The 27,949-nt window shown below is 39.3% G+C and overlaps 1 protein-coding gene across 9 annotated transcripts in view; it reads right to left on the minus strand.

Annotated features, from left to right (window-relative positions):
• The window catches only part of DLGAP1 (DLG associated protein 1), a 404,716-nt gene that overhangs the window by 17,520 nt on the left and 359,247 nt on the right, over window positions 1–27,949 (minus strand). For all 9 annotated transcript variants that reach the window (XM_068191544.1, XM_068191537.1, XM_068191551.1 and 6 more), the window contains 3 exons: window positions 12,726–13,099; window positions 9,372–9,463; window positions 520–938 (listed from right to left, as the gene is read on the minus strand). In XM_068191544.1, the coding sequence (XP_068047645.1) occupies window positions 520–938; window positions 9,372–9,463; window positions 12,726–13,099 (885 nt within the window). The remainder of the gene's footprint in view (window positions 1–519; window positions 939–9,371; window positions 9,464–12,725; window positions 13,100–27,949) is intronic.

Raw genomic sequence — 27,949 nt, forward strand, 5'->3', positions numbered from 1 at the left:
GCAAAGCAAATGAGAACTGGAAGGGAGATGTAGGGAGGCTGGAGAGGAGAAGAGAGTGAGGAGACAATTTGGAAGCATAACTGAAATCTCTTTCAGTAGGGAGAAATATCTAAATACTGCTATGCCAATCACCATCTGAAAAGGCAACTGAAATATGAATTTAATTAAAAGGAATTACAATCTGTTAAACTATGTTCTAAAGTTATGAGAAGTTATTTCAAACAGAAGAGTTAAGAAACATCAATACTACAAGATCCCTAACCACACTCTCCTTATTATCCATTGAACTATGCAATCCCAAAAACTAATACCACTGGAGTTTCAGAAGTTCCGAGCATTTGCATTCCCTGTCAGCTTTAATAAGAATTATGATAGACATACATACAGTCCTTTTGAGAATCACAACCATAGCTTCATTAGCTAAGTAAGAAAGGGCACAATACAGAATTCACTGGAGTGAATTTGACCTATATTAAATACTTCTTCGCAGTTGCAATATTATTGTGCGTGGTTACTTACTGTCCTCAGGTAAGTTGTTTTCATGTTCTTCTCTCTCCATCTGTTGGCACCAACCCTCCATACGATCTCTCTCTGCCTGAAGTAGCTTCAGAAACCAGTGGCCATCTCGTGGGCACACTGACCTTTGAACAGCCTCCAGAGGATCTTCAGTAATAGAGTCAATCCATGGGTCAGGCGGAGGTAAAATTGACGGATCAAAATCTGTCTCAAAGTCATCATCCACTGCACATGCATGGTAATGGTTTCCTGACCCTTGTATGCTAACGGTAGAGGTGCTTGCATCTCGGGAAAACTGTCTTGATATTTGTCCAGAACATGTATTATCCTCTTGAGGGTCAATTATTTCAAAGTTCTCATGGAAATCCAGGTCTGCTTGCACAGCTGTTGTTACACTATTAGATCGTGTAAACCTGCGAAAGCTTTGGAGAGCACAAACAGAAAATGTTTAGAAAGTTTTTTCTAGGTAATTTGGTATAGAAGGACTTACTAAGATTCTGCCACTCTTCATAAGGCTGGCAGTCATACCTCTCAGTGCTACACTCAGGTGTCTTTATTCTTGAAATGATCAGCATAAGCTTTTTTTCTCATTGCAAGCAAACAAACAAGCATCTCTCTTTTTCAATGCAAGCTCACTGTTTATTGAGACAAGGACCTCTAATTGTTATGCGATATAACAAAGCCAAAGGCCAGCCCAAGAGAGCTAACAGTGCCAGGAGCTCAGGATTTTAGGTTACTGATTAATGAAAAGTTAAAGGGGTCCAATTTTCAGAAGTGGTTTATCTTTCAATTTTTAAAACTTGCATCCCTTTGAAGTTACACATCCAAGCTCACAAGCCACATTTAAAAATCATACATGTGAAATCAGTAAGCAGTAAGATACTAAGACCAATGAGTCTACTACCTATGTAATATTATACATTCCACTTATACAATAAAAGTACTTTTAACTCAGATAAATATTTTTATTGCTTCTTCATAATTACTCTTCATAATTATATATCTGCCATCTCTCACAATTTTAGTGCCTATTGCCAGTGTCCAGACATTTTATTTTTCACATTCAAACTTCAGTTTCAAAATGATCTCTTTTTCACCAAAGCTAGCACTCTGCCTGTCTGTGTTACCCTCATTGTGATGGCTGCTCTCCTGTTGGCACCTTCCTCTCACCTTGCAGAGTTCTCCTCTGTTGGGGCATCTGAGGGTGAAGGCACGAGCAGGGGAGAAAGGAGGTTTGGGGGTTTGGGTTAGGGTGGGTTTTCTTTATGTAAACAGCACTTTGGATTCTGCAGTCTGAGGCATCTGACTGAGAAGGCTGACAGAGGAGGAACACAGAGAAGTATAAGGAATGTTGTTGCAGGAGGTGGTAATGAAAGCCCATTTGATCAGCAGTGAATTGTGGAGGATATGAGTGGAAAACAAATGAGGCAGACTGCTGCCTTGTCCCATGATGAAAAAGAAGGTAGAACCATAAAGTAATTAACAGAGATGTTTCTTAAATCATTAATATTTAGGGTTCAAGATTAACAGTTTTGAACTGAATAGGGATAGATTCTCATCTCCTCTTCTTACAAATCCAGAATGCCTGTGCACTCATGCAGACGGTAGTCTCCAATTTGTTCTCAATCTCACATCTACACTTGAAACTTGTGTTAGGACCCATTACCCTGTGATATTTTGGCTGTTTTGTCATTGCCAGTTCTGTTTTTAGTTTGTGCTCCACCAGCAGTGAAAATGCTGAAGAGATGGAGGAACTGGGTGCTGGATACCATTTCACTTCCTTTAATTTATATTGCACCTTCCACTGAAGAGGAATAGCCAGTTAGACAAGTACAACTGACAGCAAAATTTCATCAAGTATGTTTAGTCTACAGCTGATGAGGGAGCAGATGGAAAGATGCTGAGGGAGAATTTAATGTCCTATATACCTGGTGCGTCCAGATAGCTCAGGAGGACTATAGTAGACTTCAAAAAGGATTGTAATTGGTCCTGATGATAGAGGAAATTAATGGCTGTTGATATGGGGCTTTGAGTGGAGTAGAGCAAAGCAAAACTGGAGTTAAGAAAGGTCCTTCAAAAAAAAAAAGCCCAATTCCTCTGCAGAAGAAGGCTCAAATTAACATCTCAGCCATACCAGTCCCAGGAAAACTTTAAAATAGATTGTGTATATATTTTTTAATAATCACAAGCATTTTAACATAGTGCCTGCTGCTTGCAGTTCTTTTGTATCAGATGGTAATTGATACAAAAGCCATGGTTGTGCCACTGTAGTTGTGCGTGATATGCACCAGCAAACCGAAAAATAAAGAGTGTGCAGAATTTTTCAGCTTGGTAGTATTTATCCTTTGGAAAGCAGAGAAAAGCATTTTTTATGGACTGATACAGCAGAAAAAGTTAGAAAGGGAGGAGGATAAGGGTCACTGGGGAGGTGGAATCCCTTCCATAGGAGAAAAGGTTTAGAAAACAGATGGCTGAGGAGGACTATGAGAGATCTATGAAATTCTGACTAGATAATGTTTCACTATTTCTCTGAGTGCAATAACTGTGGGGAGGAAGGCAGCCAGTTGCAAGCCTTAGAGGTCTAAAGATCTACATCTAATGAAAGGAAGTACTTCTTCACACAATGTATGATTAAATTAGGTAAAAATAGGTTCAAAGAGAACTTGATCAAATTCACAGGAAGAGCCATTACACATCCCATATTTGGCTTAGGAAGTCCCTGAACAACAGAATACTAAATTGGGAATGTCTACTGGGAGAAGTAGTGCTTAGTTCACACATTTTATACTTTACACAGTCTCATTTATACTTTTCCTAAGTATCTGCTATGGGCCCCTGGCAGAGAAAAGCTGTTATACTAGTATTGGTGATTAGAAAGACACTAGCATTTGGCTTATATTACAGTGAAAATCTATTGTGAATCCAATCCATGTTAGTTTTTTTTGAAATTGCTTTAATTTGACCACTAACCTGACAAGTCCCTTATCTGCACTGAAATACACAAACACGCACATACACACACACACACACACACACACACACACACAAACATGTATGCCCACACAGGCACATGCTGACTGAAGATTTCTTTTTAGTCATTTAGTCAGGGTTCACTGAGAGCCAAGGCATTAGTACACAGTGTACTTTTCCACACCTTCCATAGCACTGGTGAGAAAAGCAAATGCCTTAGTCCAGGCTTGCTCCTCTCCATGTCCCTGCCTCCATGTCACAGCCACCTTCTGCTTTCTCCAGTGCCCTAGACTATGACACTCTTCTGTTTCAGATGACCACTTGTGTTTTCAGTTAACACCCTGGCTTTTCAGCATACACCAAAACTCAAATGTGAAAGCATCAAAGTCTGCTTGACAGGAGGACGTATTGCTGGAGGCTCTATGTTTTAAGTCTTTCAGGAGTGTGCTCTTACTGGGTTCAGTATGAGCTAGTACCACCAAACTCAGTCTCTGCCTAACAAATGAAATAGAATGACCTACTTTTTTTGGCCTTTGTTGTATCTATATAATAGTATGCTACAGGTTTGCTTGACAGTTTCTTGGCACTGGATTATGTAACTTATCTGTCTTCAAAAGAAAAACAACTTGGCAATAGAATATACCATCAGTTCAGAATTAAAAAAAAATACTTCCAAGGAAATGTATTTGGAATAAAATGGATATGTAGGAAGGCACTTACTATCTGCCTGCCTCCAACTCATGTATATAAAATGCCTAATAGATGGTAATTTTAGTCTCTGACACAGCTTCCTCACTCACTTCCAGGATGTTTTACTCTTTTAAAATACCATTGGTGTCCAACGTGAGCCTTTTTTGCTTTGCTCTCAGTTAAAACTCCATACTAGAGGAGAGCTATTGAAGCTAATGATAAAGTTTCTGCTACTTCTACTATATAAAACATTCTTAAGTCTACCTAAACAAAATGGTAAAAGTTCAAAACAAAGGTTTGCTTCTTCTTCTGCTTTCAGGCTTGGCCCTTTTGTACTCAGTTGTGCCCTGCAGGCACAATGTGTAATAATTACATCTTCAGAGAACTGCAGCAGATATCTGGCCTAGGGTGCAGAAAGCCATGAAACCTCAGACTGGATAAACCAGTATGGAGAACAACAGAATGATATGTTTTGAACAACAACACGGTCACTTGTTGGCATTCAACTCTCAGCTTCTAAGTCTTTGGCTTTCTTTTGCAAAACATGTTTGCAATTCAACTTAGATAACTTAATTCCTTCCTTAAAAAAACTCCAAACCCAAAACCCCAGAAAAGATCTGAATTTCAAACCAACTGTTGCATGGTCAATCTCACAGGTATTTAGGTTAAACTCAGCCTTACTTTACCCACTGACTGTCCTCCTCCTTGGTGGTGGGCTTCTCTGCTAAGGTTGTAGCTGTGGTCAGCAGAACAAAACAAACTGCAGAAGGAGTTAGTAGCTATGGTACCATGTTTCTAATGGCAGGAACAATATTCCTGCTCTAACCCCATTCCTTGCAGCTGCTCATCTTTGTTCATCACATTATTTTAAGCTGGTTGGTTTATTTGTTTTTTTTTACCATCTCTTGGCCTTTGCATTGTAGAGCAGAGATGCTGGCTGGAGCGCTCAGCCTCCCTCCAGGGCTCGGTCTGGTGCAGGGAGGCTGTTGCCAGCCAGCAGGGTGTGATCAGAAATTCATAGCCAATTCTTCCAAGGCCAGGCTTGCAGCAGCCCACCAGCTGGCTGGGAGCCACCAGGGCTGTAAGCATTCCCTTGGCTCACAGGCAGCTGTGTCCAGAGAAGGAGATTGGCCCTGTCAGAGCCAGGCCTGCTTTGCCTTTTGTGGACCAGAGCAGGAGCTCCTCCTCCAAGCATACACAGGTTGGGAGGTGATGTGGGGAAGGAGTCTCACAAGGATGGGACTGGCCAGAGGAATGGGTGTGGGTTGCAAGGGATATTTAAAAGTCATCTAGTCCAACCTCCCTGCATCTTCAACTAGATCAGGTTGCTTCAAGCCCTGTTCAGCCTGACCTTGAATGTTTCCAGGGATGGGACACTTACGACCTTCAGAATTTCTCACTGGAATGGCTTCCACCATGGAGAACATAGATAGCCAGAAAATGCTGCTGAGAAAAGCCATGCAAGCAGTTCACAGAATCACAGAATATTCTTAGTTGCAAGGGACCCAAAAGGATCATCAAGTCCAACTCCTAGCCCTGCACAGGACATCCCCCAAATGTCATGGAATGTACTTCCTGCTTTGCTTAGCCAAAATACAGACTTGAAAGGTCTAAAGAATGTACTGATGAGAAGTCTGAGTTAGAGTTAGGGAAGAACACCAAAAGCTGAGTATTTTTTGTTGGACAGTAAGTAACCAAACCCAAAAACCTACAGGAAAAAAAAAACAAGGAAAAAAAAAGAGTTTATATAGTAACAAAATCCAAAAATGTGATTTTTTTTTTCCTGGAGGAGACAGCACAGGGTTTTTGTTTGATTGTTTGCTTTATGTTACTATATTGCTATTTCAAATGATTCCACTTTATACCATATCAAGAGGTGTACTGTGGTAGTATGTACTTTGAGTGTCTTGTGGTAAGATACACTTTTGTGCATCAAGATATAGGGGCACCTTCCTCCATGCCCCAGACACCAGAGAAGAGAGAGAAGAACTGCAGTCTCCTATTGCAGTGTTCTTCCTCCAGAAACTACCATTGTTTCAGTATTCAAAAATTCTTGTGATGGCAAATCAGGTACAATTACCAGCAGATGGTACATCTAGAACAATGAGCAAGACCAAATTGGAGGTGAGAATGTAATAGGAGGAGATCTTTGGGCAGACAAGATAAATTGCAAGAAAGACTAAAACTGATTACAGAGCTATGGGACTGAAAACCCTTGTTCAAGAAGAATGCATGCTAATTGTTTTTGGCAGAATAAATTATTTCTTTTTTGTCTGCTTCAGTAGAACTGGTTAACTTTTAACAACTCAATTATCTTCTCTATGTGAGGAGGGTGGTCCCTTGAGGTCAAGAAGAAGTTGCAGGTAGAAAGAAAGGACAAACAGAAATGGACAGAAATTGAAGTGCCCTAAGATTGCATGGATCAGTTGCATTAGGTGCACTTTTCAAAACTGCCCTGGAAGGAAAAAGGGAACAACATTTTGGTTAGGGTTTTGTCAGCATAATGGGGAAAGTCAGGTGAGAGATAAAAGATTAACAGCAGTAAGGTCATGTGGCTGAAAGAAATGCGTACCAATTTCTCTCCAAGAGAATGACTGGACAGAGTTACTCTATAAATGCTAGAAATCCCAGAGCTCAGGTAGGGAATGGGTCTGAAAAATATTAGTGAGAACTGGCAGCATAAAGAACTGAGGATGAGATAAACAGCAGCAATGGATCCAGTTGTAATGTGGTCACGTAGCAGGAAGCACATTTATCCTTTGAGCAGTAGAAGAGGAGGAGGACTGAGGCATTTGTCTTGGCAGGAGGCCCATGATACAGAAAGTGAAGGGCCAATGAAAGGTCTGAGGTGATGGAAGACTGAGGAGAGAGAGCTGTCCTATGAAGATGCTCTGTTTTTGAATTACTTAGATCAAGAAATGGAGGCAAAATGTTTTGCTGACCTGGTCCAAACACAGAAGAAGGAATAAGGAAGGAATTTTAAGTAAAAAGGACATAAGGAGGTAAGACTCCCTAGTGTGAGAATGACAATCGTATGAGGTGAAGGAAAGGGGAAAGGAAGAGCAGGAAGCCAAGAATGAAAGTTGTCGTAGGCTTTTGCATTAGGCAAAGAGCTTTATTGTTTTGTAACAGTGTAATTAATAACTTAGACTGTCAAGGAAACATGATCAATTTATTGTATTTATCCTTCCTGCTGTGTCATTCTTCTAATTTTGCATTTATTTAGTAGTTCTGGAATATTTTTAACAACATTAATTTCTCAGAGATTCAGCAAAAAAGGGCTTTTCTTAGATTTTGCAGATGTTATGGTGCAGGGACAGCTAAGAATGTACTGTATTTACAATTCTATTCCTGCAACAGATAATCAATACATTGTGCTCGGCTGTATTATGGAAAAAAAAAAAGAGCATTTGTGTGCAACTGTGATGATAAGCCCTTTGTGTCTTGAGTGCACTCATTTTCTAAGGATTAGGGGCTGTCCTTTATCAGTCAGTTCACTTCTGAAAGTCCATGATAGATTGCTGCTTGCCCGTCTGCTCCAAACAGCAGCAACCTCAACTTTATCAGCAAGGAAACCCCCCAAACACTGCTGTCAGTAAGTAATGCAGAAATATTGCTTTCTCAGGGCAGACTCTCACCGGCTCTCAAATCTTACCTTTTCCTCTGGAGCAATAAAAACTGCTGTAGAAAGAGGACTTTGGAAGTAAGGTATTTACAAACAGCCGTTTCTATCTTTCTTTGCAGGGAGGGGGAGGGTTGGGCTTTTGGAGTAGTTATTTCCTTTGTGCCCAGGCTGAGGTGAAATGGTCCTTCAGCATCCATTCTCTAATGTGATCATTTATCTAGTGCTGGAAGAGTTGAGGGTAAATGGGGCTAAGGTCTGACACATAAAGAAATGTCTGCCAGCAAGAGATGTTTTAGCAGGTTAATGAGGAACTTGGTAACAGCCTAGCAGGGTCATTGCAAAATCACATTTCTTTTTGCTGAAATCACTTCAGTCTTTTAAAACCATGGGAAAATGCTCTGCTATTTTACAGGGAGATTTGGTTGAATTGAAAATGGTGTAGATACACCTGATATTTTTGAGTATTTTTAGCAGATATAGGAAAAAATGATATGAAAATGGACATCTCCACTGGCTCCTGCAGTCAGCAGGCCAGAGAAGGGGAAAGGGTCTGAATTTTGTCAGATTTGCTGCATCCAGGTTTTTTCTGAAGAAGTTGCAAGGATAACTTCCCTCATTGACAAATCATACTGCATCAAGGCTTCGCCTATGACACAGGAGGGTACTGAGAGTTATGAAGAATATGGCTGCAAAAGTCACACTGTGCCCAAGCAGCCAGAGAAAAGAGCAGCAAGATTTCTGTGGGTGCTTGGAGTCACACCAACACTGGGCAGGCCTGCACACTCAAAGGCAAGGGGAGATTCTGGCTTTTCTTCAGCCACTGAGTCCAGTTTTGGGAAGGAAATAAGATTTACAGTTGTGGCCACACACTCAAAAAGTTTATGTGTCCCAAGTGTTCTGCACAGTTATGTTGCCCTGCAATGTACCTGCAAATTTGTCATCAGAAAAGAAACATAACCATTTAAGACAGCTGCTCTAGTTTATTTACTCTTTTTAATTTTTTTTTCTTGGAAGCTATTTGTTTACTAACTCAGGATATACTGCAGATGGTAGGGAGAACAGAGTTTTACAGGCTTGCTTTGTAATCTCAACAATTTTTTTGCAAGGGAGCAATTGTAACACAGAAATGTCTGGGTGAGATACCTGAGTAAAAGCATTCAGTTTGGCTCTACCACTGCACCTGCTACATGTGGCTGAAATTATTCTGCTGAAAAACAAGGTATACCTTTCCTCATCAGTTCTATGCTGCTGCAGCCATTCCTATACTAATACTCCAGCTGCAACACTGTCCACTGTTTAGGTAGATTTTCTGGGGAAAAAGAGATTATTAAAAGTATATGAGACCTCAAAATATGTGGCACTTCTCTTCCATTTTTCTCACTGGTCCTGAAAAATCTTCTCTGAAAAACAAGAGCTACAACAATTATAAGACTCAGCTTTTCAGCTGGGTGATCTAACAATTCATCCAGGAAGCAGGTTTATGTGGTCACGTGTGCAGGAACTAGGGCTCTTAAAAATTAGTTGTGGCATAATTATTTACTTTAGAAAAACAGTATTAACATTTACTCACCACTTCTCCTCCTCTACTTGAACTCCTATGGACTGGAACTTACTGGTTGCTTTATTATCACCTGGTATGGTGGATTCTTCAGCACCATCAACCTTATAAAAACCAAAACATGACAGGTAATTAGAATGTATTTTAGCAGAGATATCAGCTGGCTACTTGCAGTTTGTATGCACCTTAACTACTAAGTGTCTTAAGTGTCTGCACACAGAGCTTGTACCATGAGTTCCTTCATCTAGTCAGTTTCTCTGCAGTGAGCTCATTTCTGATGTTATGAGTGAATATTCATTATTCTTAATCTATAAAGCATTTCTGGTAAGACAGTATTCAGCCTGCAACATGTAGATGGATCTTATCTGGTATTTTATGGAGCCTGGATGTTCACATTTGTCAGAGCACATCTCTGAGCAGCTGTAACTCCAGGTAATGTGCCTCACTGTTTGATTTTACTTTCTATCTGTATGTGCATGCATATGTGAACTCATATCAAAATCAGGTGTTTATTTTGTTTAAATGTTAGTGCCTCAAATCAGAGTACGGCAGGGAAAAGATTTTAAGAAAACAGATATGAGTCTTACATTAATTTTCTTTACTGCTTCATCTTGCAAACAGGTGGTCCCCAGGAGCACGGGCTGGAACTTAATGGCACATCTCCAGCTCCAGCTCCATGAGTGTATTTGTGCCAATGGTATAAAGTTAAAATTTAACCACAGATGTGACTTTGAACAAAACCACAATATTCTGGGTCCAATCAGTGTAGTTGTTAATTGCCAATGCTATATATAATGTGGATAGTCATACAAGAAAAACATTTTCCAGCAGACAGAATTTTTGTGCCATTGCAGTGTCATGAAGTGACCTGTAGCCACAAAATGGCCATGCGTGTACAAAATATACAGCTCTAGTGGCTGTTCCACCAGCAACTTCTTGTTGAGACCCTCTTGACCAACCTGTGCAGGAAAAGTGCTCAGTGAAGGATGGGAGTTAGAGAAGCTGTTCTGTGAGGTGCAGTACTTCCTTGATACTGGGGGTTCTGGGGAGATAAATACACCTTAAATCCCATAACTGACAGAGTGAAGCAACCTTTTGATGGAAGGGCTTTTCTTTGCTTGACTTTGCTTGTTTGCTCAGCAGATTTACAGCAAAGGCTTGCAATGTCCTAAGAGTGATTGAGGGGTGTAGAGGACACAAATGGAGGTTCATCACAAGTGCACACTAGGTTTATTTGGCAGAGGAGGAGGAAAACCAAGAATATACCTGTGGCTATTGCAGCTTGCCCTGCTCTACAGAAATGGGTTCAACTATCATTAAGATGCATAACTGGTCTGAGTTCAGATTAAGCCTGAACAATGCTCCCTTTACTCAGTGAAGAAAGACTGACTCTACTGCCAGTCAGAGGACTGACAGTGTACCTACCTCCTTTAGGACAGCTGTTTGTAAGAGAAGTAATTTCTGGCATCAACACCTATCTTAAGGTATTTCTACTCCCACACTACCCCTTCAGCTGTACCAGCATGACTGCTTGTGCAACAATGCCGCAAAATGGATCAGACAGCAGACTAGTGAAATAAGTTTCTTTTATCTGTGAAGCCTGTCTGACTCTAAAAAGCTCATTGATGTGCACAGCTGTGAGGGTGGCACCACGCATAGGCAGGAATCCTGTAAGGCTGCATCACTGCTGAAGGTTTCGCTTCATGTCATCCCAGCTTCAGGTCGTTTGTACCACATCTTCGTTGGTTTGTACACAAAGCCTGCCTTGGCAGACTCTCACGTATTCTCATGTACCATCCCCAGATTTCATTATTGTTTCACGTGATTATACTGGTCATCTGTAAACTTCAAAGTTTAAGAGGGAGATTGTCAAAAGCTTGAAGAGCATTTGGAGCTCTGTTTTCCTCAGATCTCAGGAAACCAAGGCCTCTATACCTTTCAAAAGCAGCATTTGTTACTTGCAACACTACCTTAAGAAGAGATAGGAGGGAGATGGTCTCTCAAGAACCATGAATCACATTACCATTGTTCATTTTGTCTTCTGCAAACATGGAAATTATTTCCTTGTACCCATTGCTTTGCAGGGTCTTTGCTAAGAAGTCTTGGTTTCTTGGATTGGTGAAATAAGAGATTACAATAATGTAATGGCATTTTAGGCTTGGCAGGGAATGAGAATACATAACAGATAACCTCTATCCCTGTCCCACCTGGGTCTTCCTCCTGGGTTTAACACTGAACATCATCCCTTCTTTCAGAATATACCCAAAACAAACAGCTGTGAAGCAGTAAAAGTCTACAACAAAGGCAGTGAACTGAACCCACAGGCATTAGTTATTATTGCCCTTCCAAGAAGAATTGAGAGAAAAGTTACAGCTTCTCCAACAGCTACCCCTGGGATGGCTTACTTCAGCACAGCACCTCTCATCTATCTCATCAGGCTGATGTAGAGATTTCATGGTAATTTCTTTGACTTTACTAAACAGATAAGCCTGTCAAAGCACATAGTGCTGTGCTTACAACCACCTTCTGCAAGCAAAAAAACCTGTGTCTTCCTGAAGGCCGATAAGCTGTGGATTGCTATTTGATTTGCTCAAGATTCATCTCCTGTCAAAATCTCAGTTGATTCTCAGTTAATTTTAAGTTCAAGCACTTTGTTACAAAAGTGAATTCTGCAAACAGATAGTTGGGAGTCCTATGCGCATCATTTTTTTGGAGGGGAGTAGGGAGTGGGAAAGATGATTAAGAAAGCAGATTACACAAATCTAGTTTATTTGCTCTTGTCCTTTCTGTAAACATGAATGAACTTTGGCAGGTTAGTTTTCTTCTTTCATTCCACTAGAGGTAAAAAAATGTAATTTTCTTTAACAAGGGCAAATCAGAAGGAACTTATCTTCTGTTCTTGAGACTGAGATAGGAACAATGCTGCCTCATTCAAGTGGCTACCAGTCATCATGAAATGCATGAATAAACAGCGACAATTAATTCAGTGAGGCTGGATGAAAATATTTTTTTGGTGATAGTGTGATGTAAATCATTGTTTTACACATTCCCTTTCAATGATTTAATTCATGCCTTTCTGACCCCTGCTGTGTTATGATTCATAGATTAGTGCTCATGTGTGTAATTTAACAGAGCTGAATAACAAGCAGCACAGAGACTCAAACAAATCCTTGCATCTGATGTATTTATGATAAATTAGGAAAACATCATTAGTACCATGCAGAATGATTATGCTGGTGCAAGCTCTACATAGGTACCTGTCAGAACAAGAAGAAAAATACACACCAAACATTGTATAATGAGCAGTAAAACAGATGTAGAAATCCAAAACAATGGCAGGCATATAATCCATGTCATGTACTGTACCTGTATTCCGATAGATAAGCATCTGTTTTTCTTGAAGTGGTCCTTCTTCCTATCTTCTACTGCAACAGTGGCAATGGTTGTGGTGGTGGTGACAGTGGCAGTATTGTTCCCTACATGTTGGCTTGCAGGGCCATGGATCTGAGCATTGGCAGCTTCAATAGCAGCTGTCAGTGCCTTCATACTGTCCAGGCTTTCCGTGGAGTTGCTAAGTCCGGACTGGCTGATGATATCGCCCCTCTGTCCATGCCCATCCATGTATGCATCTTGGGCAGACTCCGTGCTGCTCTGGGCTGTGATGGAAATAAAGGGTTTGGTGGTAGTTCTTGGTGGGACTGGAGGCGGTGTCTTCTTGTAGGTGGTAATGCAGGATGACACTGGAAAAAACATAGCAGAGTTCTTGTTTTAATGATGCTGCGGGGCAAATGGGTGCAAATATGATCTCAAAGCATCAATAAGCATGGACAGAGATGAGGAGGAGGCTGTAAGCCAAAGAGCCCCCAAAAGTAAATCTAAGTGCCATAGTAATGTCTTGCTTATCAGTGTCTTCTATTCCTCCTATGTGAGTGGCAGAATTGCTAGCAGGGCAAATTGGGAGAGAAAGTATCTGTTTGCCAAGTTCCTCCTTAGTCTTTTTTAGGATTGTTTTCCTCAATATATTTTCTACTAACTGTTCTAAATCCTATGGGAACAAGACCTTCCACCAAAATGTTTATTCTGCTTACGGCTCCCAAAAAGATTTACAAGGATGAAAAGTCTCCAACCACTTATCCCAGCTAAACTGTACTTCAAGTAGGTTTTTTGCAATGGTTTTCTGTCTCTCTACCCTGTCCTACTATATGCAGAATTTCAAACCACATTTTTCTGATGAGAGAGAGATTCTCAAATCATCCTTTATCAAGGTTTGTTAACACTCACCATGCTTGGACTTGTGTATTTCGTTCTATAAAATGTCTCACTTGTTGCACAGACTTCTCAAATACTTTGAAGTGCATTGTAAGTTATTGAGGACATATTTAAAAGAACGTTTTGCCATGCCTAATTTCTCACCATAAATATAACATCGGTTCTGGAAAAAAAATTGTTTGATTTTACACACAGGGAGTTAGTGTAATGAAGTCAATGGCTAAAATCTGTCAGTCAGGGGTAAAGTGTAAGTATAAATGTTTGCAATTACAAAGACTTTAATAAAAGTTTGTATTTTGAAGGCTATGCTGTCTTTATAAGTTCTGCTATGTGGAGTTATAAGCTTAGCTTGAGGTTCCCAGGTTAAAACTATTGTTCTGTACACACAGAATTACATATAGAAAGCACTACGTGGAGATTAAAACATCTTCCTTTAACGGTTAGTTGGCAGCTCTGCATTACTGAAGTCCTGGAATGCTTTCAAGGGAGGAAAGAAAGTCCATTAAGAACAAAAAACAACCATGATATGCTCTGTTTTTTAACAAAATAAAATGCAGGCATGAACCTGTGCAAAGTTCAGACACAAACTTGTTAACATAAATTCTTATTAACAGTAATCATATGGCAAGAAATGATTCATCAGATCATTTTAACTGGCAGACATCTATGCCACCCACATAAAAGGTAACTCTACTACAGCTGTTCTGCTCCCTGTTTGCACTGTATCTGCTTGTCGAGCCAGAAGCCATTATGGCATTAATTTGACTTGCTCACATCCATATGCCTCATATCTCCCCATAGCTGTAGGAATAGTTACAGTGTGAAAGGTGTTTCCAGGGCATGAAATCACACAGGACTTTTTTAAAGGACTCTAGTATAAGTTTCTGATAACATGTCTGAACCCATGTTAAACATGTTGAATGCTAATGGAAAAAAAAGAGTGTTTCAGGTAGTGAGGGTTTTGAAACTATGATTCATTTCTGAAGAATCAAACTGAAACCACGGCATCTCTAAGAGAAGAGATGGCTGAAAATGGACTTGTCAAATTTTAACTCTGGGGAAATTAATAGTTAATAGAGTTAAAGGTGTTTTATAAAGTGCTCATGACAAGGTCAATACCTGAAACTAACAGAAAGGATGACAGTTCTACAAAGGGGATTATAAATGTTGTGCTGTTTTTCATTGGTTTTGATTCTGTCAAAAAAACATCTGTTGTGACAGCACATGCAGGTAAACCAGCTGCTGTTGCTGCAGCACAGTCATGTATTCCAGGACTCACAGAGAATTGTGGAGGCTGCTGCTTGAGTCAGGATACTCTAGAAATACTCTGGGTGGTTCATGGTCAGGAGAATGTTCTCCGAGTTGTGGAAATGCAAACTGAAATCCAGCACAGAGGAATTCAAAGCACATACACACATGCATATATCCAGGTAACGCTTTGGGAAGCTGCTGCCAAACTTGTCTAGTAGAGGTTCATGAGCAACACCGCATTGCAATTCAGCAAAGTATAAATTGTACCATTTAAAATATGGTAGGAAAGGTACTGGGGAACTTCTGGGGACATACCAGCACCTTCAGTACATCCCAGCATGGTACATAAGTATCATTTTTCTTACATAGCAGAGAGGGAAATGATAATGAAACACACTGGAAAAGGTGTCTTAGGAGAGAGAGCATCAGAACCAAAGAGCAAGCCATAACAAGACAGATCCCCACATCACTGGACATTCTGCACTAGAATGGCAACTGTCTATTGACAGCTACCATGCTCTCTGGACACAGCAGTACAAATACAGAACTGCCTGATTAAGTTGTCTTTCATTCTGTTGGTAAATGTACTCAGTGAGGAGTATAATCCACACTGCAATGAAAGATGTTTGCACTCAGCTAATTAAATCTGAAGTTATTCTTAACGGGGGAGAGAATTGACAAGTCACACGGTGACATTGTAAAGAGAAATAGCAAAACGTTCTTTTAGCAAGTCAAAACAAATCCTCGGTTTCCTGGAGTCACGCAGCACATACTGCACAGCTCCAGAGAAGCAGAATGTGCAAGTCATAAAAGAACCCCAGGCACTTCATTACTGGAAATGATGTAAGCTCCTGCCGCTCCTCTGCAGAAACGACACAAAAACAATGCCGGGGCCGCCGCCGCCGTCGGAGGCAGCCGCTCTCAATGCCGGAGCTGGCCGAGCCCTCCGAGCCGCTGGGGCACGACAATGAAATGCTTTCGGTGCAGCAGTTCTTCTTCGGGTGCGCTCAAGTACCTGGCAACCTGTGTCAGGGCAGCCTGAAGGGTCTGCGGCTCTTCAAGTGGCCACGGTATTTTGAATGCTAAGCTGCCCGAAAAACAAAACGAATCCTACCCAAGAAAATTGTCAAAACGCTGGCGCTCTCCTTGTCCAGCCAGGAGAGCCCGAGCATTCAGTCGGTGCAGGGAGAGCACATCCACGCGGCGCTTTCCCCCGCGGGCAAAGGAGGAAACTCATCTCTCCAGCTCTCCTGCGGCAGAGACTGCCCGGCAGGAGGATTCCGAGGGAGAACACTACAGGATCACAGGACACGTGAAAAAATTCGAGAAATCCTCACTTCACACACAGGGAACTTTCAAACTATGAAAGCTAGTTTAATCCACATAAGGAAGTGAATTTAAAAGGCTGCGTAAATTCCCTGATAAATATGTTCTTGGACATAGATCAAGGAGTGAAGTTCTGTACAGAAACTGATCTGACTGGAGAGGCAAGTCAGTGTAGTCTTGTGAATCATTAAAATTGTTTAGATATGGAGTTAATCAGAAATCTCTTGTTCTGAATAGTAAAAGAACCCTCAGTTTGACATAACATAGACTAGTTTCCACAGTTTTTTTTCCAGAGAGCACATGCTGCTGAAGCGGCTATACATTCCTCTCCTAGGGCATATGCAAGGTATAATCCAGAAACTAGTTAAGTCATGCACAAGAATCCTCAGACAGCCAAAGCACTTTGAATCAGGCTCACTGTTTCCAGTGCATCAGTCCTCCAAGTTATGCTTTCCTTCTCCTTTTGATCTTTACCCTATTTCTGTGTACTGCCTTCAGGTTACAGTTTAATCCCAAATACCTAGTGAAAAAACCACTTTCTCTAGATTAAAAAAAAAAAAAAAAAAAAAAAAAAAAAAAAAAAAAAGAAGCCACAGTTTTTGTCTTCCTAGCCAGTATTTCCAAACAACTAGCTCATGGGACAGGAATCTGGAACAGGGAGTGTCAACCACCCAGTTCAGAAGGAAGTCTAATGATAAAAAAAATAATCCCAGATTGCATAATAATAAAGGCTTGAATTTGAATGTTTCATTGTAAGAGTACTTCAGTTGTTTAAACATGCTCACTAGGGGTGATGAGCCCTCAGGAATAAACATCAGCATGCACAAATTTTTAACTGAGTGAATGGGTGCTCAGGAGAACCCCAATGCAGGGGTTAATAAAAATATTAATATTTGTGAAGGGATCAAATTCATGCAATGCTTTGAACAGTTGAAGTGATGAGACACATCAGTAATATCTTTCTAACTTGGTAGTCCTATATAAACTTGATTAACAAGAATAAATGAACACACAAATTCAAGTAACATAATAGTGCTTCTTCTGAGAAAAAGCATGAACCCCACAGTTTGAAAGGAGCAACAAATGACACAATTTTCTCAGCACAAGAAAGATGTGGATGTGTTGGAGTGGGTCCAGGGGAGGACCATGAAGATGATCAATTGATTGAAGCACCTCTCTTGTGAAGGCAGGCTCAGAGAGCTGGGGATGTTTAGCCTGGAGAAGACTCCACAAAGGCCTCACTGTGGACTTCCAGTATCTTGAGAAGGAGGGAGAGGGATTTTTTTATATGAGCAGAGAGTGACCAGAAAAGGACAGTGGTTTTAAACTGAAAGAGGGCAGAGTTAAATTAGATGCTAAGCAGAACTGACTCCAAGGGTGATGAGGCACTGGAGGTTGCCCAGAGGACTTATGGATACGCCACCCTTGGAAGTGCTCAAGGCTGGCTTGGATGGAACCCTGAGTAACCTGGTCTAGTGGGTGGTGTCCCTGCCCATGCACGGGCATTGGAATGAGATGATGTTTAAGATCGCTTTCAACCCAAACCATTCTATGGGTCAATGATTCTAACTAGTACACAACTAAGTATGAGGATAAAAAGCAGGAGTTCTTCCACACTGCACAGATGGACCTCAGTCTTCTGATTTACTGTCTGTTATAAATGGGTGTGTTAACAGTGGAGCCCTTGCACAACTGCCATGGAAAACACAGATACAGGCAGATCTCAGCAGACCTAAGCTTCACTGCTGCAGCCTCTGGGTTTAGAGGGGCAGTGCTTGATTTGGCTTGTTGGACTCAAACCATACCATATTTCCTTTTATTTTTGAGATCTGGGGGGAATGCTTGAAACTAGGGTTTCAGATCCTGTATTGTTACTTCTACATGCAAAAAAATGGTATGAAAATGGAGCATGCATTATCTTAATAAAAAATTAAGCAGATGGTTTCTGAGGATGTAGAGATTTACCATTACAAAACTGAAGCAAAGACTTTTATAAGAAGTTTTAAACTGCCCAAGGGAATAATACCACAGTGAGTTATGGATGTCATTATCCCAAATGAGAGCTGCTGAAGTCTAGATACCACACCATCAGGAATTCTGCCAAGGCCATGCTTTTTCCAGACCTCCCTCACTGCCAAGCTGATAGCTTATTTGATGAAAGCCTAAGCTTCACTGGCTTAGGAAACAGGCACAACTAAAAAAACTAAAATCCTGCGGAAATTTATACAAAGTATTTAAACTATTTTTATGGCACACAATACCACCACAGACTTAATATCCCAGGCACTCAGAGGTTTAAAGCTGTTGCTGGTGACCTTTTCATAAGTCTGGACATTTTTGTTTGCAAGTAGTGTGCCTCCAGCTTCCCAGCTGGATACAGTGAAAGATCTCCTGAAGGTGAGACTAAATATGGCTCATCCTGCATCTTAAATGAATTGAGTTGGAAAATCTGCATGTGCATACCCAGTGGATGACAGGTGAATATTTCTCCAGCAGATTTTTTTCTCCTTTTAATTTCTTCTGCTGGAAGCTGCTGATGCCAGTCAGAAGCTTAATTGCTATCCCAGGGAAGCTAAATTATTGTGCAGAGAACAGGTGAGACAGCCAAAGGTGTCTGCTAAATGCAGTTTATCACTAGGATATTATCACAAATTATGGTTGCACAGACAAAATCCAGGGCATGTAGGCTTCCTAGGAGACCCACTTTACTCCTTGCACTACACAGCTGCTACTGAACTTCTCTCTCTATAAAAATGACCAGTACATTAACTGCACAGACCTTAAACAATTCAACTCTTGTGGCCCAAAAGTCAGGAGTCTATAAACAACTGAATCTCTGGAAAAAAGATTTCACATTAACTGAAAGTTATTATCCAGAGTAGATCACTGATGGCTTATAATATTTAACCCCCAAAACTTGTGAACTTTACTGGTGTCAAGCAATTAGCACTTGGCTCTATTTATAGATAGATGCACACAGGTATCGTATATACCTGCTGAAATTCAGTCAGGCTGAGAGAAATCAGAGGAGAAACAGTTTTGACCTTGCCCCTAACCTTTAGCTAAAAACAAAACATCTGAAAAAACACCACCAAGAACTTCAAGGATAAGGATGTGAGTCTGTTCAGGACAGAGTCTCTCCTATAGATTTGAAGATTCAAATGCTTCAGTACAGTCATGGTAGAAGGTCTGATACAGAATATCAACCTCTACATGCAATGAAATATGATGAAAGAAAATAAAAAAGAGTACAGCAGACTGGTCTTTTTTAGTCAGCATGTTAATTATTTACCATCTTTTCATAGGTACAGCACTTTTTTCTGAGAAAATTGGGGAAACACTGCTTGATCTGTTCCTTAAACTAAGTCTAGCAAACCATTCAAATGCTTTCTGCACTCTGCCAAAACTTTATTTCTCCCCATATTGGAGAAGTAATTGAAAACATGAAGGCTTATAATTTTATATAAAAATAGGGTACTTAAAAGTATTTTATGTTTCAGAACTTATATGTCATAAAATCATCATAGTAAGAAATTAATAAGCTTTCTGAATATCAGTACTTTAATTCTGTAAAAGGAATTTATGGAAAACAAGGAAAATATTGTGAAATATGGTAGTTTATCCCACTTAGATCAAGAATACGTAACAATAAATACATGTAATAATATTCAGCTTAATGAAATCAGATTATTTTCCTATATATTTTCCAGTAAGCAACTTCACTGGCACTTTGATATAATACTCTGTTATGTGTTACTGCAGCACTCTCGAGTTCCAGAATTTGCATCTTTTCCCCTTGGCAATAATGTTAATAAAACAAAATGGGAATTTTTTTTTAAGTGTGGAGTTGTGCTAACCAAATACAGACACATATATGTAAACAGATATTTATGTAAAAACACAGTACAAGAACCAAACCCAAGATTTTCAGAAACACAGGGGATTGAACAGTCTGCAAGTATCTAGTCACTGTAGTTAGAAGATGTATTTAGAAGTTTTCAAATCTGAGCCTGCTCTGAAGAATTCATAGCTTATTCTTTTGCCTACTGAGTAATGGTAGAATGTAAAAACTTTGTCTACAAGTGCACATTGCAAGTTCCTGGTGCTAATAACTCAAAAACCTGTGTCTTGATTACATTTCTAAATTGGATTCTTGAAAACCTCACCCAAACTGTGAATATAAAACCTAATTTCCAGACTGTATCAGTAGCTCTTTCAACATTCCAGAAGTCAGTGTGCCATAGTGAAGTCCAGACGTCTCACTGTGTTTGGGCATGTCACTCTAGGTGCTATTTCTTTAAATTGCCATGTAATAGTAGTAACTACTGGTGTTTGCCATATTAATACACTCTTGTATATATGCTATCCCTTCAGTTACAGAAGGAATAGTTAATATCTGAGCATCCAGGAGGCTTAAACCCTATGAAACCTGGAGATACATCAAGGTAGATGCATGGGCAGAACCAAGCCCCCATATATGTAATGGTTTCCTGATCTTTACTAAAGCGAGTACTGTGTGGTGTGCCTTCCTTCACAGTTTGTTAAGAAAAACTGCTTTTTGTCCTTCCTGACCTTCTGCTGCCAATGTCTCGTCCTTTCATGGTGGTAGACTGATGATAAAGCAAGTTCACCAGTCAGTCATTTTAGGAGGAGCCTGTCACAAATTTGATTGAGCAATTGCAAGCTGAAATTGTATAGTTCTTGTCACAGGAGGTTGGACTAAAGAATAATTAGGATCCTCCCCTTCTGAATCCCTGAATCCTGTAAACCAAGCTGTGAACCTAGAGGAGACTTAAGCAAGCCAATTATCTCTGGGTAATCTGATAATGTAGCATTTAAGTTAGCTAGGTATTAATGTTGCTTCACTCTTTTCAACATTATGGCAAGGATTTTTATTTAAGCTCTTCACTGCAGCTAACTTTCAAAAGGCAACGCTTGTCTGGGGTATTGACATTTCAAAGTGTGATTTCTGTATAAGAAAAAATGTCTGTAAAAGTTGTTCCCTCTTCATCAGTCTGGAAATGTACTTTCTTTGTTTGCTGCTGATGTTAGCAAGAAAACAAGTTTCTACTGGTTTTTACTCCCAGTGGTTTTCTGAATACTTAATAAACTTAAGGTAGGGTAAGCAGAATTCTGTATTATTGCACACACTGGTATCAAGCTGGTCTTACAGAATTTGATTAGTGATGCATCTAAATTGGCTTAGAAATTAATTAGTTTAAATTGCTGCAAACCCACCCCTGATGTGGACATATTTAGAAGTGAATGTAACTCTTAATGTCTTTTTTTAAACTTAAATGAAAATGAAGGGAATAAGAGTAATTCTTTCAAATAATTTATTGCAATTAACTGCATCAGTTAGATGATTTTAAAGTGATTTCCTTTTATGCTATGGCGTGCAAACAAGCTGTACATTGTTATCACTTATATCCATTTGAATCCAGTAAAAACTGTGTAAGTATCATTTAACCCAGTAAGATTTTGTAAAATTTAATTTTGTGGGTCATAATCAGTTTTCATGGTTGCTGTATGAGTTCATTTGTGCCTGCATGGTTTGCTTACTTTTATAACTGGGATTTTTTTAAAAACTACACTAAATCAGAGAACACAATAAACATGCATTATTCTAATGTATTGTTAATAATGAAATTTTCAAAGCTGACCCACAATGAGAAAGTTCTGCACTATGAGACAGCTCCATGTGCATATATATATAAAATACATATACATACATGTATAGGACAGTTATATTCATCCAGTCATTAGTATACACAGCAAATACAGAAATGTAGGTACACCACTTTTGCATGCTATTCAACCCTAAGGCTTTTCAGAAGATTTTAAGAAATCAAGAAAGTAGTTGCTCTGGTATAGACTATTCAAATGCATTTAATACAGACTATATGAGGTGGGATTTACTATTCTTGGTATAATAGCCACCTACTTTATTAATCAAAGTACTTTATGATGCTGCTGAGTATAAGCTATGATTCCTCAGAGCAGAAAGCACTTTGTCACCTGATCCAGCAATAAACTCAGATCTCTTTAAACTCTTAAAAACAAACTATATGATGTTTGTTTTCCTCAGTACTTGGTGCCACCAAGGTGTTACTTCTTTGACATTGTCTCTAAAGTCACCATTTGAGTTTTGAAGGTCTTGTTTTATGCTACTTGATATACAAGATTTTATTAAATAATTTGTGTAAGAGTTAAAAGTTATTCAAATGACAGTGATGATGAAGGGCTGCTATATTTTAATCAGAAAGATGTTGGGAAGAAACTCTACGAGTGCCAAGGACAAGAATATAAAAACCAGTGTCAACCAGAAGAAGAATGTGATTGATAAAAACAATAGGCGCAACTTTTTAGCTACTATGAAGTACCACAAGAACTGATTTCAACTATTTTACTGTGAATTTCAGTGTAACACTACAGGGTTGAAAAACCTATGCAGGTATAACAGCACACTATGCTATTCTCATAGATAAAATCCTTATAAACGTAACTGTAGAAAACCAGTTTTTTTTTCAGGAAGAAAAGTATCATGTGCCTATTGAGCAAGAACATCTGTTCAGACAGGGAAGTACTGACTTGTTTTTAAGCAGCCAGTACTGCATTTTTCAGCACACTTATCACTTTTGGGGTGTTCCAATCCGAGCATGAATGTCTAAAACAGGCAAGTTATGCTCATGTATTTCCTAAAAAATCAAACCAAAACCAAAAGCAAGAGCTGCTTGTAGGAGGAAGAAGGAAGGAAAGAAGGAAAATTACAGCTAAATCTGTGCTCCAGGCTGAACAGTGACTTGTCACCTGAGAGAGAATTATGCTCCCAGCTCAAAAGTTCTGCCTCTGCGGATAGGGTTATCAGATGACCTGCGAAAAGTCGCCTGTCAGGGCAGATCCTCTAGCACTGTGTGAAAATCCAATCCCATCTCAAATAAGGAGGAAATGTAGGCAAAGTGTTTACACAAGAAATTATACTTACCTTTGGCCTAATTTCAGGTAAAATAGCAAAACAGACTTGTAAATGTTGCACTTTTCTGGAATTAATTTGAAAAATTGAATTGTTTGGTGAACATTGCATATGAAAAATACATTTGAAATACACATTTGGTGTTGAGAGGAATTAAAATCTACACCAAACCCTGATTTCTGTCCTCTCATTTTGCATTTAAATGAACAAGTTACATCCTTGCTCAGTGACAGATCTGAGGTCACCATGAATGACCTCATCCTTTCAGCTATTTTCTTGTTTTTATGACAAGGGTCCTACTTAATAATGCAACAAGTCAGCTGAAAATACTCTTAATGTGAAAAATTCCTAACGATCAGCCCAAGTGCCCCGAGTACAAAAAAATACTGACATCTCATTTACAGTCATTATAGTGTACAGATAAGAGCATTTCAATAAATCTAAGCACAAAAATCACTTATTGTTGGGAGTCCTGAATTAGCACCCAGAAGAGATTTAGATACAGAAAGATTCATGTAGCCCTGGCATGCATGAAAGAGGACAGACCAGTCTTGTGTGACTTTTAATCAATGTTTGAGTGAAAGCCATTGCAATTTTTTCCCACATATTTCTCAATTTATTAAAAAAATGCCTGTAATACAGATTCATAGTTTGAAGGAGATGTCAGACACAAACTCCTGTATCTTCCTTGGAGACACTAGCTGCATGCCTGATAAAAGTTTAATTGTTTTTTTTCCTTATATTTGGTTCATTTATTTTCTATTTAAAAAAAATCACTCAGTAGAGGCAGCAAATTTAAAACTTGCCATCATGATCCTGAAACCTTGAATTTGTCCCATATCACTGCAGTGGCAAAAATAATGGGTTTATTTTACATAGCTTTTACAAGGACAAGAAGCATTGTCACAGTATAGAACCATGAGAATAAACTCTTTCTCCAAACCACTAATTTTATTTTCCACTTACAGTTTACTTTAGCAAGAGATTTTGGAATTAGTGCTCATCATTAGCATCTCCCTTTTCTCTCACCTCTAGACAGCAAAACAATTTTAGTATTTCTCACCTTTACTTAAACGTAAAAATGTGAATAATGCATTTTGTAGTGACTTAGCTAAAAGATAAATTCAGACACTCTGGGTTGGCTAGGTCAAAAGGACACCTATTTGAGATACAGGAAGAGAAAGCAAACAAGACCAAACAAATTTTGACACTTCAAATTATTTAGACTTTTTGAATCTTTAGACTACCTAAATGCTTTCTGTAGATCACAAGGCCAATAGAAAAATCTGTGCCATGCCAACAAAATGAATCCTACAAATGCATACAATTTCACATGCACATAGCTAACTCTCCAGACCTCTCGGTGCATGAAATGCAAGAAAGATCAAATTTATAATCAAGGCTCCAATTTTTGAATTTTCTCCTTACAGTTTCCTGCCCCAGCCTGAAACCTCCTCTTGTTAGTCATCCCTCTATAGACTTGGTATTTATTTTATATTGGAAATCCATTTCTGAGACTTTACTGCATAAACCCAAATCTCTGACTGAGGATGCTACCACAGGTTTACAAAATATGAAAGAAAGGGGAAGAAATCAAGTCTGGATCTTCTTGTACAAGCTGTTCTGTTAAAAATAAGTAAACAAATAAACAAATAAACACACTAATACAAATAGCTGTGAATGTTGGTCAAAACCAAGGATGCTAAGCAGAGCAACTCAGCCTGGTTCAACTCAGGCTGCTTGGTTCATCTCTGCTTTGCTTGAAAACCTTTCTGTGACCTCAATTTCTGTTTGCACGGATGTTTGAAGAATGTCTGTCTTAACACCATCACCTTTATCTGCCTGGTTAACATGCGGTTACTCATTATTTGTTATTTTCATCAAATTACAGAGTCTGAGCAGCATCACTGTCAAATGCCAATCACTGAGCACAAAAAGCAAATAATTAAATTGGACAGATGATGAATCATCCACAGGCCAGGGTCTGCTTTTCCTAAACTGCCTGTTAACAAATGAAAAACAAATACATGTGTAATAATGATGACTGTTTACAAACAATTTGTGTACTGGAAAAAAGTATTTAAAATTCAAGACTAAAATCAGTTCCAGTGAGTAAATCAGTCAGCTCTTTTTAATAACAAAATTAATATAATTTACTTTTTTATCACAGGAGATGTAAGAGGATACACAGAGTGTGCCTAGCTCTAGGTCACAGTAGCATCATACAGGGCTGCACTGCACCCAGCTGAGAGGATGGGCTGAGGCTAGTTGGATGCTTTCCAGAAGAGCTATTACTCTGGAGTAATTGTGCATTTTGGAAGCGGTTTAAACTGAATCACTACACCCCCGTTTTTTATTTGAGATTAAGGGTAGCCAGATGAAGAGCTATTGTGGAATAACCTCAGTACTTTTGGAGAATTTCCAGAGTTAGAAAGACTTTGCTACAGAGAAGTACAACATATTAAGCCAGCAGTCTTCTCCCACAACCTTTGTTTTCTTCAGAGTCTGTCAAAGGTCAGGCAGGTCTGACTCCCTTCAGCTTTTAAAGACTAAAAAGGGCAATATTCAAGATACTTTAGCTGAGTGACTTGGGTGAAGAAAACAGCAACAAAGGGTGTGCATGAACTAGTTGCTGTCTAAGGTTTCTCAGGGCACAGCACAATGATTAGAAAACGCATGAAGAAATACATTTTAATAATTTCAAAGCAGCTTATTACACATACAGTGCCATTCCTTTGTGTTGAAGACTGCTGTTTAATTCTCATATGCCAGGAGTGAAATATACTCAAAAAATGAAGAGGAACTTTCTTAGCAGTTTTCCTGAATTTAGTGCTTAGTCCTGTGGGTGAGTCATATTTTTCTTATGATCCCATTCAGTTGACTTTTCCATACATGTGCTGAATGTGCTATGTATTAACAGCCAAGTAGGCCACCACAGCAGTTTTCTTTGAGATTGGGAACCTGCTGATTTGACCTGCTTATCAAGAGAAAAATGTCATCTCAACAAGACAAGATTGTTTCATATTTCTCCCTATTTTCTTGTGAGCAATTTTTTAATCCTCTAGAGCCAAGTAAAAAGTCACCAGTCTAGGATTTTTTTTCCTTTTTTCTTATTTTCTAATACTTTTACATAATTCAAAAAATAGAGAAATACTTTTCTTTACATAAAAGTTTAAAATGTGAAATTGGAAAAGCATACCCTTAATGCTCTTTATACATGCCTGTGTGGAATCACTTTGTACCTATTTTTAAGCACATCAAGTGGAATTTAGACTCTTATAAGGCAAAACAAATATCTATATATGAACAACTCTATAATGATAAAGGAAAATCATGCAAAACCTTTCAAGAGAGAAACAATTTCAAACCTTGCCATGTTTACACAACAGAATGCATGTGGTCTGTTGGGCACAGAATCATAGAATCATGAAGGTTGGAGAAGGTCTTCAAGATCATGAAGTCCAACCTTCAAAAGAATCCAACCAATTAAAACCCTATCATGAAGTGCCACGTCTGCTTGGTTTTTGAACACTTCCAGAGATGGTGACTCCAGCACTTCCCTAGGGAGCCTGTTCCATTGGTTAGCATGTTAAGAGTCCTTCAGGATGGAAAGCACTCTAATTTAAGTTAGCATTACAGTTTGTGGCCTAAGCTGCTCTGAAATGTTCCAGAGCCTTCTTTTCCTCACTTCCACTTTTACAAGTTAAAAGTAAGACCTCCTAGATTATGGGAGAGCTGAGCACACATTATTTCCTTCTCCCTTATAAAGGACATGTTGTCAAAAGAAAAATCGGATTTAAAAGGCTATATTTCACATTTTTTTAGACTGCGGTGTGCCTCTTGGTCAAGAACTGAGCTTCCCATGACCCTCCACAGCCTGCCATGTGTGAAATTCATCCTACGTGACAATTTTAACATCAGTTGCATCAGTAACACATGTTCCTGACTGCACAGGGTTTTTTTGCACTTTGCCAGATGAGGCAGAGGCTAGATGAATTGTTACTGTGCACATGCAGTTTTCTAATAAAAACAATATGGCAATATTTTTCTTGGAAGCATATTTGGAAAATCTTACCCCACGTTGTATAACGTGTGTCAGGGTGACAGGTGGGCGAGGCACCATGTGTGGGGCAAGGGAGAGGAGCCCACAAGGACAATAAATACCTGTGTGCTTGTACCTGCCTGAACACATAAATACAGCCACCCATGCATACACATACAAAGCTACATTCATCTTCAGTTCTGCCTTTGAGTTTTACTTTTCTTCTCATCTTGCATGATGCAACAAATTTCAAGGCATACCTTTCTCCCAAACTTGGAATTGTATCTTTGGAGATTTTTTATGGGATGCTCCTTTTGGGTAGCATTCACAGCTTCCTCAGCATATGACACTGCTGTCAGTGAAGGATTATTTGGTTTATCCACAGCTTTCATTTTAAGTCCCAAAGTATCTTGTAACACTGACTGTGCAGACTTGAATCCCAACACTAATAAGAACACACAGAACTTGCAGAAATAAAAGGGATAAAACCTCAAAACTATGGGAATGTTTTGAAATGCTATGGGAAGACAGCAGAAGAGCTTCAAAGCCTTGGCCAGTGACCCGGGCCTTTCTAGATGAGGATGTATCTGTCCAGGTGATAGGTAACTTAGATAAACACCACAGGTTAAAGAGGTGACTGTCCCCAGCATGAACTAGTTTGGATCCAAATGCAACTTAGTTCCCTGCCAGTTCTTTCTTCACTTCATAGAATAGCATATGGAGATATAC

Source organism: Anomalospiza imberbis, chromosome 1 (assembly GCF_031753505.1).
Source record: "Anomalospiza imberbis isolate Cuckoo-Finch-1a 21T00152 chromosome 1, ASM3175350v1, whole genome shotgun sequence".
NCBI lineage: Eukaryota > Metazoa > Chordata > Aves > Passeriformes > Viduidae > Anomalospiza > Anomalospiza imberbis.